At 36.1% G+C, this 19453-nt stretch overlaps 1 protein-coding gene across 1 annotated transcript in view; it reads left to right on the top strand.

Moving 5' to 3' along the window:
• The window catches only part of SPAG17 (sperm associated antigen 17), a 126373-nt gene that overhangs the window by 59860 nt on the left and 47060 nt on the right, over positions 1 to 19453 (top strand). Inside the window, exons 11-20 of the mRNA XM_045586966.1 lie at positions 1106 to 1243; positions 1333 to 1446; positions 2022 to 2172; positions 3689 to 3916; positions 4013 to 4231; positions 9599 to 9654; positions 10234 to 10347; positions 14974 to 15128; positions 16549 to 16734; positions 18393 to 18480. Of these exons, the coding sequence (XP_045442922.1) occupies positions 1106 to 1243; positions 1333 to 1446; positions 2022 to 2172; positions 3689 to 3916; positions 4013 to 4231; positions 9599 to 9654; positions 10234 to 10347; positions 14974 to 15128; positions 16549 to 16734; positions 18393 to 18480 (1449 nt within the window). The remainder of the gene's footprint in view (positions 1 to 1105; positions 1244 to 1332; positions 1447 to 2021; positions 2173 to 3688; positions 3917 to 4012; positions 4232 to 9598; positions 9655 to 10233; positions 10348 to 14973; positions 15129 to 16548; positions 16735 to 18392; positions 18481 to 19453) is intronic.

Here is a 19453-nt window from a genome sequence, read left to right as displayed (position 1 = left end):
TTAATATGTATTTGAGAAGAGTTTTTTTTTATTAACTAATTTAATCCTTCAAACAGCACTATGAAACAGGAACTGTTTTTATTTCTTACAGATAAGAAAACTGAGGCATAACAAGGTTAAATAACTTATTCAAATAGTAAGTGGCAGAAACTGCTTACTGCTTAAAACCAGTCCATCTGAGTGGAAAAGTAGGCATGTAATCTTTTAAGACTTCACTTTCTCCTTATGCAGGAGATTCTTGTCCTTTACTGATCTCATTATCCATCTGTAACTTTTCTATCTTGAAGAAAGAATGGGGACTTGACCTGAACCCCAGTTCCTCCCAGTCAGTAACCTTGGACCTGAGCCAGTCGCCTAACTTCACTTTCCCTGGCTTCTTTCTCTGTAATGGAAAATAATATCTAGTTCACCTATAGCATTGCTATGAGGCTTTAATGAGATAATGTATGTGAAGGTGGACACATAGTTCTGGGCATTTGGTTGGCACTCAATAAATATTTATTAAATCTGAAGGAGTGCCAAGACTGGTTTGGCTCAGTGGATAGAGCGTTGGTCTGCGGACTGAAAGATCCCAGGTTCGATTCCAGTCAAGGGCATGTACATTGGTTGCGGCACATCCCTGGCAGGGGGTGTGTAGGAGGCAGCTGGTCGATGTTTCTCTCTCAAGGATATTTCTAGCTCTCTATCCTTCTTTCCCTCCTCTCTGTAAAATAAATAAATAAATAAATAAATAAATAAATAAATAAATAAATAAATAAATCTGAAGGAGTGTAAGCACTCTTTAGCTTTAAGAGAAAGAGTAAATCATTAAGAAAAAATATACTGTTGTTTTTATTTCTATCATAGAAAATTTTCATGTTTACCATTTGTATTTTAATACATGTGTTAAAATTCTAATACATGTATTAAAGTTATATCTACTTTAATGAATGGATTGTAAACATTTTTCCTTTTTTTTTTTCCAGTGGGAATTACACTGCCACTTTGTGTAAGCACTGTACTTTATTTGTGGAAACTGCCTGGTTTTTACTAAGCAATAGAAATATATGAATATCATAAAGAGCTGACCATTAAACCAATTCCTCCCAATTCTTTATCGTAACAGGTTGTGGCAACAGAAAAAGACCTCACCCCACCCAGTCTGGTGGAGCTGCCGCCCAGGGCCGATGGGCTGGATCACAGAATCGCAGCTCACATCGTGTCCATCCTGCCCTCTCTCTGCCTTACCGAGAGGGAGAAAAAGGTCAGATGGCCAGAGAGAGCCAAAGTGCTTGCATGCATTGAAAAAGTATGGACTCTCTCTCTAAATCAGTCTTATTTCTATTTGAATAGAGTCTCCATAAGATATTTTTAACTGAAGAAGAAAGTGAAAGCAAATCAGCGCCTAGAGGCCCTTTGCTGCTGAATTACCACGATGTGCACGCCCACAAGAAGTATGCACTGAAGGTACTAACAACCCACTTACCCTGAGGATGACCGCCTCCGGAAAGCCCGTTCGTAATTATTCAGTTAAAGAAATCTTAATTGATAAGCCTTACTGTTGCCAGTTACTCATAATATACAAAATGAATACCTGTTTGCAAAGTGAGAGCTCAGAAAACGGAAATGGATAAGGGAGAAATTATGTCAGCAAAGAAAGCTTACTTAATCACATTGATTGCGGCTATACCACATTTGCATGAAAACTTTATAGTAATTTGCTTTAAATAGCTGCTAATATGAAAAACTGGTAGAGGCCAGAAAATGCTCTCAGAAGGGAGAGAGGAGTACATATGAGACTTTGGCAGTTTGTCACTGTGAATGAAGAACCTGTCATTTCTATGCGCCAGGAACCTCTGGCAACGTGAGAACTGGCTTTGTGACCCTCAGCAAAACACCAATAGTTTGTCTTCCCCAATTACCAGTGATTTCCCCTGTTCCCAAATAATGAGAGGGAAGGTATTATGTTTTGCCTTCTCCATATGCATGAGTCATTTGGCAGCTGCTTTAATGTCTTCTGTTGTGCTGCTCTTTTTCATCAGGACCAAAAGAATTTTGACCCAATTCAAATTGAGCAAGAGATGCAGTCCAGGTTGCCACTGTGGGAATTCCTTGAGTTCCCTCTGCCCCCACCATGGAATAGCACAAAACGTCTAGCTACAATCCATGAGCTCATGCACTTTTGTACAAATGGTGAGTATACTGCTCTATCTTAGCTTCGACCCATTCGCGTATGGTCCTTTGTGCCTCTTTAGATTACACCCAAAAGTATTTTGATTGTTGAAAGACCTTTCAGAGGCTGAGGGTGGGTATTTTGATTGACTACAATTTTCTTATCCTGAATAATGTTGTTAGCAATACTTTGATAGCTACGATGCTCAACCTTATTCAATTTGCTGCACTGGGTTTTGGCTCTACTGTGTTTCCATAACAAGAACCATCTATTTTTTATGTTCTCCTTTTCCCCACCCCCTGTGTCATATCTCTTCATTGACACAATTGGAGATGATGTGGGAATCCTTATTGTAGTTAGAAAGATAGATGGAGGAGAGAGCCTTCTGTTGGTGTGGTGCTGAGGGTGTGTTGATCCACTGAATCTTCTATCCCAACAGAAAGGGCCATGTTATGCTCTTAAAGAATGGTGAGAAAGAGGGGTCATTAAGAATATCTAAAATCTGCCCTGGTTGGTATGACTCGGTTGTGCACCAAAAGTTTGACAGTTTGAGTCTTGGTTGTGGGTTTGATCTCCTGCAGGTGGCATGCAAAAAGCAGCAGATCCATGTTTCTCTCTCTTAAAAAAAAAACAAACAAAAAAAAAAAACCCACCCAATTTTAAACAATTTTAAGGACTTACCTTTATCTAAAATCAGCTTCGTGTTGCGGAGTTTGCTGAAATTATATATTATAGACAATCATTCCCTAAAACAAATTCTATTTCCACCTGAGGCTGTATAAAGATGCATTCCTACTTATAAGAAGGAATAAGAAATTACATAAACATCTTTTTTTCCACAATAAAGCATTTGACCTAGAAAAGAGAATAGCGTGGGCAGATTCTTCCTTCTCATTTCTTTTCTAACTCTAAGCAAATTATGAAAGATTGTGCCCCTATCAGAAAGCATAATGCGTAGAAAATAATGAATGAGTGAGTGAGTGAATGGATAGATACACTTAGTGTAAGAGAGTAAATATGCTAATGAATAGATCCCATTGAAAGCTGATAACCTTTGAAGTGTAATTATGGAATATACAGCACCAGTTCAACTGGGTGGAAAGAGGCCTTTTCTAGTCCTCATGAAGAGGAAATTCTACTGAATATAATAGCATATGTTAGACACAAGTGAGTAATTTTTTGGTTTTAAATTACAATAGCAGAGGGTGCTTTTGCTTTAAAAGGATAAGTTGTAACCATATTCAACCAATGTGGTACCCTGGAAAGTCCATGTGAATTAATCTGGACACCTAATATTTATTAAGCTATGAAGTAATTGGGGAGCATTATCTTGATAAATTATATCTTGATTATGTAGCTTTCTTATTATTAGGTGCCTTTGATGTTTGTTGTAGAATTGTGGAGCCCATATTAGTCAGATCAACACCCATTGTGGTATGACTCCCTTGTTATTCTGGTGGACGGACCCCTGTGGCTGCCTCCTGCCCCCTCTACCATAAGAGCATTCCAAGCAGCACAGATCCTGCTTTCTTACAGAACCCTTGAGCTGGAATGAAGTTGAAAGAGCCTTCAAAGTGTTTACTTTTGAGAGCCTGAAACTCTCTGAGGTTGATGAAGAAGGGATACTAATGCCTACTAGGAAAATATATGGGATAGATTCTGAAATTTTCAACATACCATGGGACAACCCTGCCAGATTTGCTAAACAAATAAGGCAACAGTACATTGCAAAAATGAGCACCCAAGAGGCCAAACTCGAAGCAGGTACATTGCATGGAGGGAACAAAAAAACACTCTTGCATTTTGTGGTTGTTGATTTTTCTAGTGTGGCAGCTCATGAATCTTCTTTACACTGATTAGATACTGAACCCAAAGAAAGCGTTTTATTTATGGATCAGAATTGGTCAACATATGTTCAAGATAGCGTGATCAATAATGAACCTTCAAATCCTAGTCAACCTGTTTCTGACAGTATGAAGCATTCTGACCCGAATAACGAGAAACCCTTAGAGCTTGCTAATGCAGAGTCTTCAGAAAAGGACACCAGTGTGGAGACTCAGGAACAATCTGAACCTTTAGGTAAGTAAGCGTGTGTGTGTGTGTGTGTGTGTGTGTGTGTGTGTGTGTGTAGACACTATTAAGAATGTATACATCAAAAGAGTGATTCAAGATGCATTATTTTAATTGCTCTGCATTTCAATTGAAAACTTTTTAATATTTTAGTTATTTGGGTAATTATGCTTTGTTAATGAGAGTTGTTAGTAAATCCTGTTTATTTCAACCCTTGTTTTTCAAAATTTCCTAAAGCTTCTTTGTCGACTCTTACTTTAGTAAACATAGTGCATTTTTATTACTTAAAAATATAATTATGAACTATATTATTGTAATTTAAAGATAATTAAAACTTTTATCACTAGTGTTTCACAGGGTTAGTATACTTATATGAAAAAATTATTTTAAAATTACTTGCAATAACATAATGAGCTTTATACAAAATCAATACTCGATGAACATTGATTTCTTTCTTCTCCTTATAGCTCATACAATTCCTCTCATTCTAGAATAAAGCATATATATTGTCATATTTGGAGGTATAGAAGTTTAAAAATATTAAACTAAATTTTTATTGAGCTATCAGATCAATTATAGCTGTCAGATCAATTACTTCAAATATAGCTCAGTTACTTTCCTGTTCATAACATTCAATGGCTCCCTACTATTTGCAAAATAGAACCCAACCCCTTGGCCTGCTTTAAATGCTTTGATAATAGTACTAAGTTACTTTTCTGAAACCCCCTCCTCTTTTTACTTTTTTGCTCACTCATTTATGCTCTAGCCAAACAGAATTAGGCCCTATTTCCTCTATACCAGTGTTTCCCAACCTTCTCTCATGATGAGAATCACCTGGTGGAGTTGTTAAAACACAGATTCCTGAATCCCAACTAAGAAGTGCTAAACTAGAATTTTTGGGAACATATAGGTAAAATTGTATACTTAACTAGTGCTCTAAGACAGATTTTATATACAGAGCACTAAGTTAGGTATGCAATTTTACCTATATGTTCTCAAAAATTCTAGTTTAGCACTTCTTAGTTGGGATTCAGGAATCTGTGTTTTAACAACTCCACCAGGTGATTCTCATCATGAGAGAAGGTTGGGAAACACTGCTCTATACAACCTGCTCTTTTTAGTCCCTGTGCCTTTTCCCCACAATGTGCTCCACCTAGGGTTCTCTTTTTTATGATGATTAGGTATCAATAGAACCTCCATGAGACTTTGTTAGATGTGTCAATATGGAAATGCCTCCTTAGCATTTCTATGGTAACAATTAGTTTATACATCCTTTATTGCATTAGTTGTCATTTCCTGCTACTTATTACAGTAATGCATATGCCTATATTCAAGCCTCTATAACACTGTAGCTTTTTAAATGCCATAAATATGTTTATCTTAAAAATATTAACCATATACTGTCCTGGCCATCTGGCTCAGTTGGTTGGAGCATCCCATACACCAAAAGGTTGTGGGTTCAATCCCTTGTTCAAGGTATGTACCATAGGCAACCAAATGATGTTTCCCTCTCACATTGATGTTTCTCTTTCTCTCTCTCTCTCCCTCCCTCTCTCTCTAAAACATATCCTTAGGTGAGGGATATATATATATATAGGGAGTGTATCAATTTCATGCACTCTAGTCCACTATAAACACATGTATTTAAAATTGCATTGGAGATGCTAGCCAACTCAGTAAAGTAAGAAAAAGAGAAAAAAATGTAAGGTTTGAAAAGGAAAAAACAAAAATATTATTTGTAAATATTGTGTTTGTAGAAAACCCAAAATAATCCACACAAAACATTAGGATTAATATGAAAACTTAAGGAAATTGTGGTTGTGAAAGGAAGCACATGAGATGTCTGGAGTGCTAGGACTTTTCTTTATCTTATTTATTATGCCAAATATTTATGTTCTATACACTTTCCTGTATTTGTTATATTTTATAAGTCTTTAAGCATTAAAAAAGTAAGTGGTCAGTGCCATAAGAGAACAGGTGTTAAGTCAGTATTGACTGAATGGTTGACATACCATTTTCATTTATCTAGATGAGGGTAGAAAAGGAAATCAATGGAGTAAAATTAAAGAAAATCTATTTGAATATTGCCATGCCATACTCCAAGCCCTATGCTAAGATATTTTACTTATATTAACTAATGCTTTATATAAATATCAAGCCTATAAGGAAAATACTATTATCCTAGTTCTACAAATGAGGAAATGAAGATTCAGAGCAGGTTAAATAACTTGTTCAACCACATAGAAGGCTAATTCCAACCAATGTTTTCTTCACTGTGTCTTGGGGCTTCCACAGTTCCAGAAATTCCATATGATGCATCTAATGGTTTACCATATTTATAACCTCTTCTTCATGCTGATACTTGTCCTGACTTTGCTACATTTGGGTCTTCCTTCCTTTTTCCTCAAAGTTGATTCTGTATTTTATGTTCTAAGTGCCTTCATCTATTACCCTAGCTCACACAAAAAAATAAATAAGTTAACCAGGGGTGGTGTAGCATTACGGCATCCTATGGAAATATACTCATATGACAAATAAGTCATTTTTGAATCAATATGGAGCCAGAATAAGCCAGGAGAGATAGTAAACTTGAGGGTTTTTTTCCTTTGTTTTTTGTTTTGTTTTGCTTTTGCTTTTTTCCTTTAGAGTAACTGGTAGTATATGGTTTTCCTTAGGCAACTTTTGCCACCTGGTGGTCAAACCATATAAACTGGCACTCTGGGTTCTGGTGAAAAGTAGATAGCTATAGCAACTTCCTAAATGATCAAGGCTGAACATTATCAGTGTGTCCTAGAGACTGAGCAATCTTGAGAGCTGGACTGAGACTCAGAAGGAATTCTATATGGCACATGTAGGCCCACATCAAGGAATGGTTACAGTTGAACCAGGGAGGGCAGTTGAAACTTAGTGCCTCACTGTGACTGTTGTGGATGAGAGATTTTTTTATTTTATTTTTTGTGGTGATCCTGCATTTCCCCCTTAACTATGTCTCACACTTCTAAAGCAGCCACTTTAAATCTTTTTAAACAAAGCAGAAATTGTTAATGTATTTCTTGCACAATCATCTTAGCATCAAATACATATAAAAGCCTTTCCTGGACATGAAGGGCTGAATATTTGTACTTTTCTTAACCAAACACTGGATTTCCATCTGAGACTGTTTTTGAACTTGACAGGGCCTATTGGATATTTATGAAAAACTGAGAGTTGATAACCATGAGGCTATAGGTTTAGATGTGCCCTTTATGCTTGTTGGGTGTTTTTTTAATAAAGTAACTGCTCTGCAGAGGGATCTTGTTATCTCTAAAGTAAAACAGATTAGGAAAGCTGTTTTTCAAAGGGATGAGAACGCATCTATTTCCAGATGTGTCAAAAACTACTGAATCACACTGTCAAAGGGTTATGTGGTTGAAGGCTGAAATCAGAAAGAAAGAAAAAAAATGATATTTGCTCTTCTATTAAAGAGTTCAGATTAGTTGGTGAATGTTCTTTCCTTTGACAAAGTAACTGATGCACAATTTTTAGAGCATATTTTCTAAACTGGAGACTTTCTGCTGGATCCTTAAACACAGAAGGGAGTATCAGATCTCCTGGAAATCTGGCATACTGCAGAATAGAATAATTTTTATTCCACAGATTTCATATCAATTGTTCAAGGACACATGGGACATCATGGTCTATTTAGAGTTATAGTTGGCCTGAGTTTTCTCTTGAGTGGATATATTTAAATAAATACTGAACTGAACTGACTTTATAGATTTACTCTAAATCAAAATGGAACATTCATGCTGTCACCTTCAGCAGCCCAAGGCAGAATGGAACCAGTAATGAAAATGTAAGTAGCTATGCTCCTAAAAGAAAGAAAAACATTGCCCCCTCCTTGTTAGACATAATTAACTACTCCCTCTGGAAGCCCAGATATGGTTCTCTTTGCCACAAATCTTATGCTTACCCCCAAATAAGCTTTTGTTGCAGGGTTTCTGCCACGATTCTGCTCTCTCTACATAGATTTCCAGTTTCATTATATGATGTAGATTCCCCCATCAATTATTTTAAATAGTATTAGGCCCTGATAAGTTCCATGATTAAAAATGAAGCAGGGTATGAGGCAGAAGGCTTTTGAAGAGGTAACATTGTGTAATATGAATGAAGTAAGAATTTGCAGTCCATGAATATTTCAAAGCAAAGCATGCAAGACAGAGAAAAGCAAGGGCAAAACTTCATGACACAGCAAGCAGGCTGGTGAGTCTGGAGTGGAATGAACAAGGGAGAGTGGAGGGAGATGCATTTGGAGAAAGAGGCTGGAGATAAGTATTAATTTTATATTATTATAAAAGTGATAAAAAGTCAGATTGGCCTAGTGATTCAGCAGCACCACAGATATCATACAAGATTCATTTTCTACTCCATTTCTTTGGTCAAGTTTGGAATGTCCTATATACTTTATCAATTTCTCTATTAGAGATTCATAATCACAAGAATATATTACAAATTTTGAGATGTTCACAGTAAAGATGCTTGTTTATTCATGTTAAACTAATTTAGTATAGACCTCTTTTTTTTATATGTAACACTCATTAACTTTAGGAATTACAAAAGCATGGTGATGCAGAAATCAGTAGCAGAACTCTGTTCTTTCCCTGCCTGTCCATGTGGCTGGCTGTTTGTTCCATGGCCAAAGAACATATCTTAACCCCAGTCATCTTAAAAGGATTCTCTTGGGTCACAAGGAGAGCTAGTATGCATGACTAATATTGGTCCATGGTTCCATGGAGTCCAGCTACCCATTCATTGAACTAATGTTTGTTAAACCCCATCTATATATCTATAGATGCTCATTAAATGGTTTTCACTTTAATAGGTGATTAATGAATGGAAGAAGAGGTGCATTTTCTCATTGAATGTTCATTTATCTGGTAGTTCTCCTTTTCATACAACCTCTGCCCTGACCTTGTCTGTGGCTCATGAGATAGACCAACAGAAATTTGAAAAGACTTTGTGATCATTGCCAGCTTGATAAGACAATCAGTGTGTAATAAGCAGTTGATACCATGTAATCAGTAAATATCTGCAACTTGTGAAGTAAAGGTGCATAGTCGTGAGTGGTACAGTCTGAAGTCAGCATATCTGATGTGATTTAGAAATGTATAGATAGGAAGCTGGGTTCTTTTCAAAGGGTTTCGCATCACTTTTCTAGATAGACATTGATTTAGAGTTATTGACACAAACACCTTTTTGGAGGCATAAAACATGCCTTTCAGGAATTACCTTTTCAGCACAGAAACATAGATCATACGGGCAACAAAAAGGCACAGCACCGACAAAGGCAAGAACAAAGCCCAAACACAACTGGATGTTGGTGTCTTTGATTTACAGAGCAGACCAACGAGATCAAAGATGAGGCAGCCACAAAGGCGGGTTCTCTTGAAAAGGTAAGAAATTGCTTTCTTAAAAGTGTAGAGACAAGATCATCAGAGAAAACCGTGACCCAGAATAAGAAACAGTAAAAAAAAAAAAAAAAAAAATGCTTGGCAAGAGAATGCAGATGCCAGAGAAGGAGAGAGATTATTCAGAAATCCCCAAACCAGCTCCAACTGGAGAGAGAGGAGTTAATTTCACTAGCCCGGTTAAGCAAAACTTCCAAGCTCCATGTTCCTCTCTAGACAATGTGGCTTGGCAACCTCACAAACACCTGCTGACCATACAGCCGTGTAGAACTAATACTGTCTTGAAGAGAGTTCAGAAAACCTGCCTATAATTGCTAACAGGACTCTGAAGAGTATAACCTAACAATAAAAATATTTAGATTATGTTGCCCATAAAAAAAAAAAAAAGTCAAAGGCATACTCTTTCTGGCAGCAGGTCTCCTAAAATGTTGCCATATGGATTTATACATATGCAGATTTCCCCAATTAAATGGAGTGCATGCTGGCTAGCTGATGAAGTCCACGAGGGCTCCATTTGTATGTACACAGATTAAAGCTGAAATCATATTCCTGTGATTTTTGTAGCAACCCAAGAAGATGGCCGTGGAAGCAGAGTTAGAGGACATTCAGAAAACGCAGCAACGCAGTCTAATGGACTGGAGTTACACTGAGCATTTTAAACCCAAAGTTTTGCTGCAGGTATTACCGGATTGTGTGCGGGAGAGTTCTGATGTGTCATGATGTTATTTAGAGCAGTTCACTCCTAAGTCACTCTCAAGTCTACTTTGTATGACTATCCCCCTTTGCTTCAGCTATGAGTTCTCAGATCTAGCTACACATAGACAGTGAATCTCCTAAAGAGTTTAAAATGTACTTTCCAAAAGGATCTCTTCATCCAATCTTTTAAGAAAAAGAGAAATGTATGTGACTGCTGCACATATTTTCTTGACAAAAAAAAGTAAGGCGTTTTGAGGAAGCAGCCTCATCCTCCCCACCCCACCCCCTGCTCCCATATTGCCTGTCAGTTCTGTTCAGTTTTCACTACATTTCAGAGAATTTCTGATGCAATTAACAGGCCAATGGGACCTGCAACCACTGACATTTATTGAGCACCTATCATCCGCTAGGCAATGGTTAGTATGCATTTTAGCTCATTTGACCTCTCACTAAATCTATGAAGTAGACCACTAGGTAAGTGGTAGGAAACAGAGGCACCTTGACCAGTAGTAAGTCATCCAAATCACATGCTGATAAATAAGAGAAGCAGACAATGAACCTAAGTAATCTGGCCCTTGAACGTGTGCTCTTAACCAATATATTAACAAGTAATCCTAAAACTAATTCCTTTTGTTGTTTTTACATTTTATGTTTAAAACTGGACTCTTTTCTCCAAGTTTTACATTCACATATTCTTAATGCCAGATGAGGACAAATATGTAATACCTCAATCAATAGAGAAATAAAAATAAAAATAAAAATAGCAGCTTCCTCCCACCCTGAGCCTGTATTCCCAGATGTAAAAACCTTCAGGCCATTTCCCTTTAATTTTTGTTTTGTTACTTAACTATCTTTAAATAACAAGTATATTTTGTTTAGGTTTAGTTTTAGGCATTACCATCAACTGACTCTATTGAGCAAAAGCTCTGCCCACCCCCACCCAAAACATATTCTCTCTCTCTCTCTCTCTCTCTCTCTCTCTCTCTCTCTCTCTCTCTCTCTCTCTCTCTCTCTCTCTCTCTCTCTCTCTCTCTCTCTCACACACACACACACACACACACACACACACACACACACACACACCTTTGCACTCTAACATTTCTGTCATTCTCTGACACTGTTAACTCTCATAATTTTTTGGTTGGGTCTGTATTCAATATTTACTTTATTTCAATTGTATAATTGTTATTCACAGCTGATCTGTGCAGTATTGTATTCTTACTAGTGCATTTCCTTTTTTGATATAATTTCTGTTTTTCCTGGAGTTCATTTTCTCATGTTTGTTTACTAGGCATTTATCACTACTCATCCCTGAGCTCTCTATCAAAGAGTAAATCTTCCTTTAATACATTCAAACCTAACAAGTATTCTATCAATTTTATTGTCTAAGCAATATCTCTGCCATATGCTCTGAACTCCTGCTTGCCGGCTAGGCCTGCTGCACAGCTGTGGTCCTGGGAGCTCCCTTTACTTCATCATCCTGGCCACATCCTTTGCCTATCTTTCCAGTTAGATATTCTGTTTCCTGAATTCCAACTCATCTCTCTTTTTGTAGGGGGCCAGCAGGTACATTATTAAGGTAGTTGATATTTGAAAACATCTTAATTCTACCCTTACCTTTGACTGACAGATTAGCTAAATAAAAATGCTAAGTTTAAAAGCATTTTCCCTCAAAACTTTGAAGGCATTCCTCAATGGTCTTCTAGCTTCCTGGATTCTCTTTGGGAGGAAAATCAATAAAATTTTTATTCCTTATCAGTTTTTTGAGTCTATTTCTTATTTCTCTCTGGAGGTTTTTAAGATGGACTCTTTGTTCCGATGGTCTAGACTTCCTGTTGATGTTATTTGGTGTGGTTCTATTTCTGAGTATTACACCAGTGAGCCCAGGAAAACCTTGAAACTCCTGTCTTTATATTCCGGAGTGTGTTCTATAATCATTTCTTTGATGATCCTTTCCCCTCATTTTCCCTATTCTTTCTCCCTGTGACTACTGTGATTCTGGTATTGGACTTCCTGGACTGTGCTTCCAATTTCATTATCTTTTCCCTCCTAGTTTCCAACACTAGATCTTTTAGTTCTGGGATATGGCTCAGCTTTCATGCAATTCTTCTACTAGGGTCTTCTAGTTCTGGTATCATCATTTTAATTTTCTAAAGTTCTATTTATCATTTTATATTACCTTTTTATAGCATCCTGTTCACGTTCCCTAAAACCATATCTTCTCTTATCTCTATGAGGATATTAAAGTCCTTTGAAGTCTTAGAGTTTTCTCTCTGCAGTGTCTCTTTTTTTTTCAAGTTCTTTTTTTGAGGATTTATTTTTTGCCTCCATTTTTCATATTAGAGAGCAATATCTAATGATATCTTGCCTCTTTGTTCATATTAATAACCAGACACTAAAATATGACAGAAAGTGCTATATAAGGTGCAGGTGTGAGGAGTTGCCAATAATTGGACTTCATCATTGGTGATTTGGCTGAAGGATTTCCTTGAAGAATCCTATCAGTGTTGGTATGTTAGGTCTGTTCCCTTGGGCCATTTAGATTCTCCAGGGGGAAAAAAAAATCTAATTTCCTGTCTGAAAGACATAACTTGCCTGTCAGGGTTTGGGAGCTGAGTGATGGGGAGAAGGCAGTTAGTCTTCTAACCATTCAGTCTGTAGATCTTCATTGTCCAATGTGGTCACTTCTAGTCACATGTAACTTCTGATACTAGAAATGTAGAGCATTCAAATCAAGATGTGCTATAAGAATGCTATATATGATCTACTAGTATATATAACTATATAAATGCTATGCATACTAGATTTCAAAGTCAACATAAAAATAATATATGTCATGAACAATTTTTGTATTGATTATGTGTTGATTGTGTATTAAATTATTAATATTTTAAAATATACCTACTATAAAATTTAAAGTTACATGTGGCTCATATAACTTTTAAAAAAATTTTCTTTATTGATTAAGGTATTACATATGTGTCATTATCCCCTCATTACCCTCCCACCCCACCCCCCACTCATGCCCTAATCCCCCCTGTTGTATGTGTCCATTGGTTATTCTTATATGCATGCATATAAGTCCTTTGGTTGATATTCTACCACAGTATCCTCCTACCATCAGCCTGCTTCCACTCTCACTTACTCCAGTCCATGCTCTACCTATCAGATGTCCCATCAATTTCACCTTCTTAGAACATCTCTCAGAGCTTCAAAATGAGCTATAAAAATCTTAATCAGATTTTAGAGAACAGTCTTGTATATTTTGTTCATTTTTGTTTTCCTAGAACCTACACAGTGCCTGACACATAGAAAGTGTTTATTTTTTATGAAATAATTAACTAATCAGTTAATATTAACCAGAAAAAGCCAAGGTATAAAAAAGAAAAGAAAGATATAGTATGAAAACTTAAACATTGATTGAGAGCAACTATAGCTCAGAAACTTAGCACTGTAGATCCCAAAGTGAATATGGAAACACAGATTTCAGAGCTCTTTAATAGAAGGAAGGATACATGCTCATCATAAATAGACATTCTATTTGTTTTTGCATTTTAAAGTCCAAGAAATTTACCTTTCAAAAAAAAGTTCAGTTTTAAATAATGTCCTACTACATATATATATATATATATATATATATATATATACACATACATATATATATATATATGTTTATTTTTTATAAAGGCTCTCAGAGAACAGATGAGCCACTCCATAAAGACATTTATACAAGGGATGAGATTGGAGAAGTAAGCATATTATGTTGGTTATGCTACCAGTGAAAATTTGGAAGCAAAATCAAAACAGTTCTTTCCTAACATAATATGCAATTCTGCACCTTTATATGATGAACAGCAAAGAACTGAAAGCTGCTTATGCCAGATTGGTATTGAAAATGAAAACAGAAACAAACCCCACAGCTGTCTATTTTCTATGGACATAATCCTCCATGTTGATTGGCAGCAAAAGGAAACAGGACACCAAACTGCTCATGGTGCCCCTCTACTGAGGGCTGTACTCGCGGTGCATGCTGCGGGTAGAATATTTTGGAAAAGGCCGAGGTTAGAAGTCAGATAGAAATAAGATGTATCAGAAAAACTGCTCACCTCCTTTCTCTGTAGTACAGCATGGTTCAGAGAGCACTCTGTGGAGTATGAAACGGTGACATGTAGAATCAAAAGACACTTCGAGCTCAAGCACTGAGACTTACATGTCCTTGGACAAATATCTTCTCTCAGCCCCAATTTATGCTAAAAAACTGAGGATTTAAAAAAATTATACCTATTTATCTGGGGGTTCTAATGATGATGAAATGAGATGATTTATATGAAGGCATAGAAAATGTTAAATTAGTAACTGCAGCCTTAATGGAAAACACCTGAGCAAATGCCTCTACCTTTGAAGCTGAGTATTTTTTTTTGTATAAGAACTTCTAAATGCTCCAAAAAAAAAAAAAAAATCTACCCTGTATGCTCTCACCTTGACTAACTAACAGTGTGGAGATAAGAGGAGGAAGAGTAGAGGGCAGAGAAATGCTCTAGCAGGAGATCCTTCTCTTGGGGGGGGAAAAAAATCAACACACAACAATGCAATTATTTTTATTTTCAGGTTCTTCAAGAAGCCAATCAGCAATACAAGTGTGTCGATTCTTATTACCATACCCAGGACAACTCTTTACTTTTAGTCTTCCATAACCCGATGAATATGCAGCATCTGCATTGTGAACATTGGAATATTGCTCTTCACTCCAATGTTGGATTCAGGTAACCAACTTAGCTAGTTTACTTAATTATCTTAGTTTAGTAAGCTTGTTAATTCTTACTTAATTTTTATTTCCTTAGTCTAAGCTAGGTGGTTCAACCCATTGAATAGATTTGTCTAGTACTATAGATAAAATTCAGCTCTTCCAGTTGAATATGTGAAGTCTGTCAGGCACTGTGATAAGTGGTGAAACTATACCCCTAAAGAAGATATTATTCCTGCTCCCCTAAAGTCTAGTAGAAATGCTATTATCTTACAATTGATTTATTTAGACTCCAATAAAACTGTCTCTGAAAGATTCCATGTAAGAACTACAAAACAGGACATTCTGCATACTGGTTTGGGATACCTCCATTTGATCTGGGAAAGACTAGCAGGTAGCTCAACTGAGTGACCTATCAGCCCAGTGGTCAGGCTCCCAGCAAACTGAGACCTCTAGGAAACAGTGACTTCTTTTTCCAAACTTCTTAGTTATTCCTTTACTATCTTGAAACTTTGCTCCTCTTATTAATAACAAGAGCATTTCACTATCTTTTAATTGCTGGTTAATATATACCCAGTATTTATTATTTGTATAGTAAATATCCTAGAAGGGATACAGAAAAGTTATAGAGAATGGACTTAGAGAATAAGCTGGGGAGACAAATTGTGTGCTGGCACACACATGCACAGCTATAGAAGTATACCTTCTATGGTCATGAAATTATTTTTCAATTAATGCACATAATAGGTATACCAAACTAATCTTGAACTATTACTCTGTGTTTTTGTCATTTATTGCTTCAGTTAATACAGTGAGTCAGTTAGATGACGGTCAACTAAAAGAGTTTCCATAGTACTATAAAATTTCCCTAAAAAGAGATTGTACCATAAAACTCACCAACTCAACGGTGTTGAGAGAGTCTTCTTCTCCAAACTGTCAATTCTTGGTATTGTCTAACTTTTTAAAAATATAAATATATTTTTTAAATTTATTTCAGAGAAGAAGGGAGAGGGAGAGATAAATTCATCAATGATGAGGGGAAATCATTGATTGGCTGCCTCTGGTTTGGGGGCTTAATACACACTTGGGATTAAGCCCCCAAACCGGGCATATGTCCTGACTATGAATCAAACCGTGACCTCTCCACCACTGAGCCACCATGGTTGGGCAGTATTATCAAACTTTTTAATCCTTGACTTGGATAGAAAGATCTAATTTTTTAAATTTACATGTCTTTAATTGTGAATGAAGTTGGGCAGTTTTCATATTCTCACTGGGTATTTATATTTGACTACTTTGTACAAACAAAATATTTCCAATATGTTTCTGAATCTGTTATATTTATTACATGGGCAATTTAAGGTCAATTCATTTACCCAGTCAGTAACTTTAAGTATTTTGTAACATTCACTAATAATTACTCTTTGCTTTTTTTAAAGGAATTACTTGGAACTTGTTTCAAATTCCATTCAAGATTGGATCATAAAAGAAGAAGCTCTCTATCAGGAAAATAAAATGGCTGAGGAAATTGCTAAAACCAAAGCTGAGATGGAACTGAAATCTTCTCTTAGTGCCAAAGTTATTTCTCCTAGCAAAATTTTTTCTGTTAAAAAATCTAGTAGTAAGTAAACTTTTGAATTTATACAAGTCCAAAGACATTCTCCTATTTCTTAAATTAACCAAGACTGACTATTTTAGGACTTAAACAAGTTGTCTACAAAGTTGCTGTGATTCTTGACTTTCTCTAAAAAACAGAATAGCTGCATTTCAACTATGATGAGATCATACCCAAGTGGGATATCAACCCAACTTCCTATCGGGTCAGGAAGGTTCGTTCTGTTGTACAGATCAAATGTGATGTTAGGAAAATACCAAATACCTTGATCTTGTTAAGGTTGATAGGTCCAGCTATCTAAAATCTATTGACTATATATGAAGTAAATTCAGAGTCTGGATGTCTCCTATAGAAAAATTACAGATTCCAAAAGTGAGGTTAAAACAAGACATTCCTTAGAAGAGCAAACAGAAGAGTCCCAACACTAACCTGGGGTTAAATCTAAAATTAAAGGGAAGCCAGCCAATGTGGCTCAGTAGTTGAGCATCCATCTATGAACCAGGAGGTCACAGTTCAATTCCTGGTCAGGGCACAATTTTTGGTTGTGGGCTTGATCCCCAATGGGGGTGTGCAGGAGGCAGGCAAGCAATGATTCTCTCTCATCACTGATGTTTTATTTTTCTCTTCCTCTCCCTTCCTCTCTAAAATCAATAAAAAAAATATTTTAAATTAAATTAAAGGGAAAAGGAATTCTTGGGACCTGCAGCAGAGACTTGACAGGATGTTGGATCAATATCTTTGTTTTTGTTCATTTCCATGGCTTTCATGCTGTCAAGAGAAAGGAGAAGAGGGTGGCTAAGTGGGAAGATAATTAATTTTCAAATTCAAATAATGAAGGAATTCATCTGAAAAATAAATATTATTCACTGGATTTGTGCAAAGAGAATGGACTCCATCTTATTAATACTCATTATTTCTAACAGCCAACATTGAGAGTAATTTCTTATAAAGAAGCAAAGTTATATAATCTCCAAAGCTTTTACAACCTTATTAATGACCAGAGAAATTTGTGCTTGGTTTGATTCTAAAATAAAATGTAGCAAACCAAGTCAATGATGAATCATTCACCATCCACTAAAATGGTTATACAGTATAGTCCATCTATCAGCTGAGCCTTCCTCCTGAAGGGGCCTCAGCAGGAGATCAGTAGGTGGAATAATGGAAAAAAGAGAGGCAGGGCCACCTTCTCTAGGTGCCTAAGAAAATCCAGAAAATGGCCGATTTGGGATTGGAATACATCTGGTAGGTATTGCATACAGTTTGAGTCCTCTCAAGTCAGGAAAGATGTAAACCTTCCAAAGAAAATGATTATAATGGCCAGAGGAGGGCTTTAATGCAGAAGGAAAAGTTAGATTTGTCTTGTGTGGTCTTAACATGTTAAATTAGGATTAATTGGTTAAAGCCTTAGGAAGAGAGAGTCCAGTTCAATAAAAGCTTTAAATTCTCAACACACTGCCTCCACTGACGGTGAGTTCCTCCTACCACAAGAAGCTCAATTCCCTTTCAGAAGCCCATTCAGGAGATGGCAGGAAACAATTCTGTGATGAATGAATGGGGAGTTGCGCTTGATAGCCTTTGATATCCCCTACAACCCAGACATTCGGTCCTTCTATGAAACTTTATTTTAGGGAGTTACTAAGAAGTTTAATTTTTTCTGATTATAGGTAGCAAAGTAATGAGCAAAACAGAAATACCAGATCAAGAAAAAGAAAAAGAGAAGGAAAAATTGACGTTTGTTTTAGAAGGCTCTCTGAAGGTAATACAGGGAAAGAAAAAAAAAAATGACACTGAGTAATCACATAGAAATTTTAGAGCATAGTTTGTGTGGAATAAGAGGAAATCATCTTTTTGCTAAACATTCAGAAATAATTCAAATCTGTAATGAAATAATAGTCTTTCCACCAAGCTGACTTCTCTACCAGACGATAATCCTGCAAGGGAAGCTGTCTCAGTCATTTTTATGTTACCCAAATCCAGGGAAGCACCTTGTTCAAACTTGTCATGCTCTTTGTTTCTGTGGCAGGTGTTTGTTTTGTTTGTACATTTTTAGTTATAAAAGTAATATATGCTTTTTATAATAAATCAAAATTACCCTGGCTCTTCTATGCCCCTGAAATAAGAAATATTAACAATTTCATATTTTCTACGCTTATACAGCATTCATGCACAGATACAAAAAGGGTTTTCATTTGTTTAGTTTTGATTTAGATTTGGTATGGTTTTTTTTTGTTTTGTTTTGTTTTTTTGTTTTTTGTTTTTTTTGTGTGTGTGTGTGTGTTTACTCTGCTATATGCTTTCTTTTTCCCCCTCATCAACATATAATGAATATTACTCTCAGATAATATATAGAGATCTAGCTTATTTTCATGGAATATGTCAGCCTATAATTTAGATATATTTAATGTGTTAAATAATTATCTTATTAATAAGTACCATTTATGCTTCTATATGGAACTATTTAACTTTTATGTAGTCAAATTGGTCATTTTTTGGCTAAATTTTAAAAGATAGTGCCAAATATAGGAAGTAAAGTGAATTTTCATGCATTGCTGGGTAAAGTATAAATTGGCCACTTCCACATTGGAAAACTGGACAAATATCCTGAAGCTAAGCATATAATTTCTCTTTAAGCTATTGTAGTATTTCACTCCTGGGTATATGCCCAATAGAAATGCATCTGTGTATGTGCATCAAGACACATGGACAAAGTTATTTTTGCAGCATCATTT

This window comes from Pipistrellus kuhlii, unplaced genomic scaffold (genome assembly GCF_014108245.1).
Source record: "Pipistrellus kuhlii isolate mPipKuh1 unplaced genomic scaffold, mPipKuh1.p scaffold_m20_p_24, whole genome shotgun sequence".
Taxonomy (NCBI): Eukaryota; Metazoa; Chordata; class Mammalia; order Chiroptera; family Vespertilionidae; genus Pipistrellus; species Pipistrellus kuhlii.
This window is presented reverse-complemented; position numbering and strand designations above follow the sequence as displayed.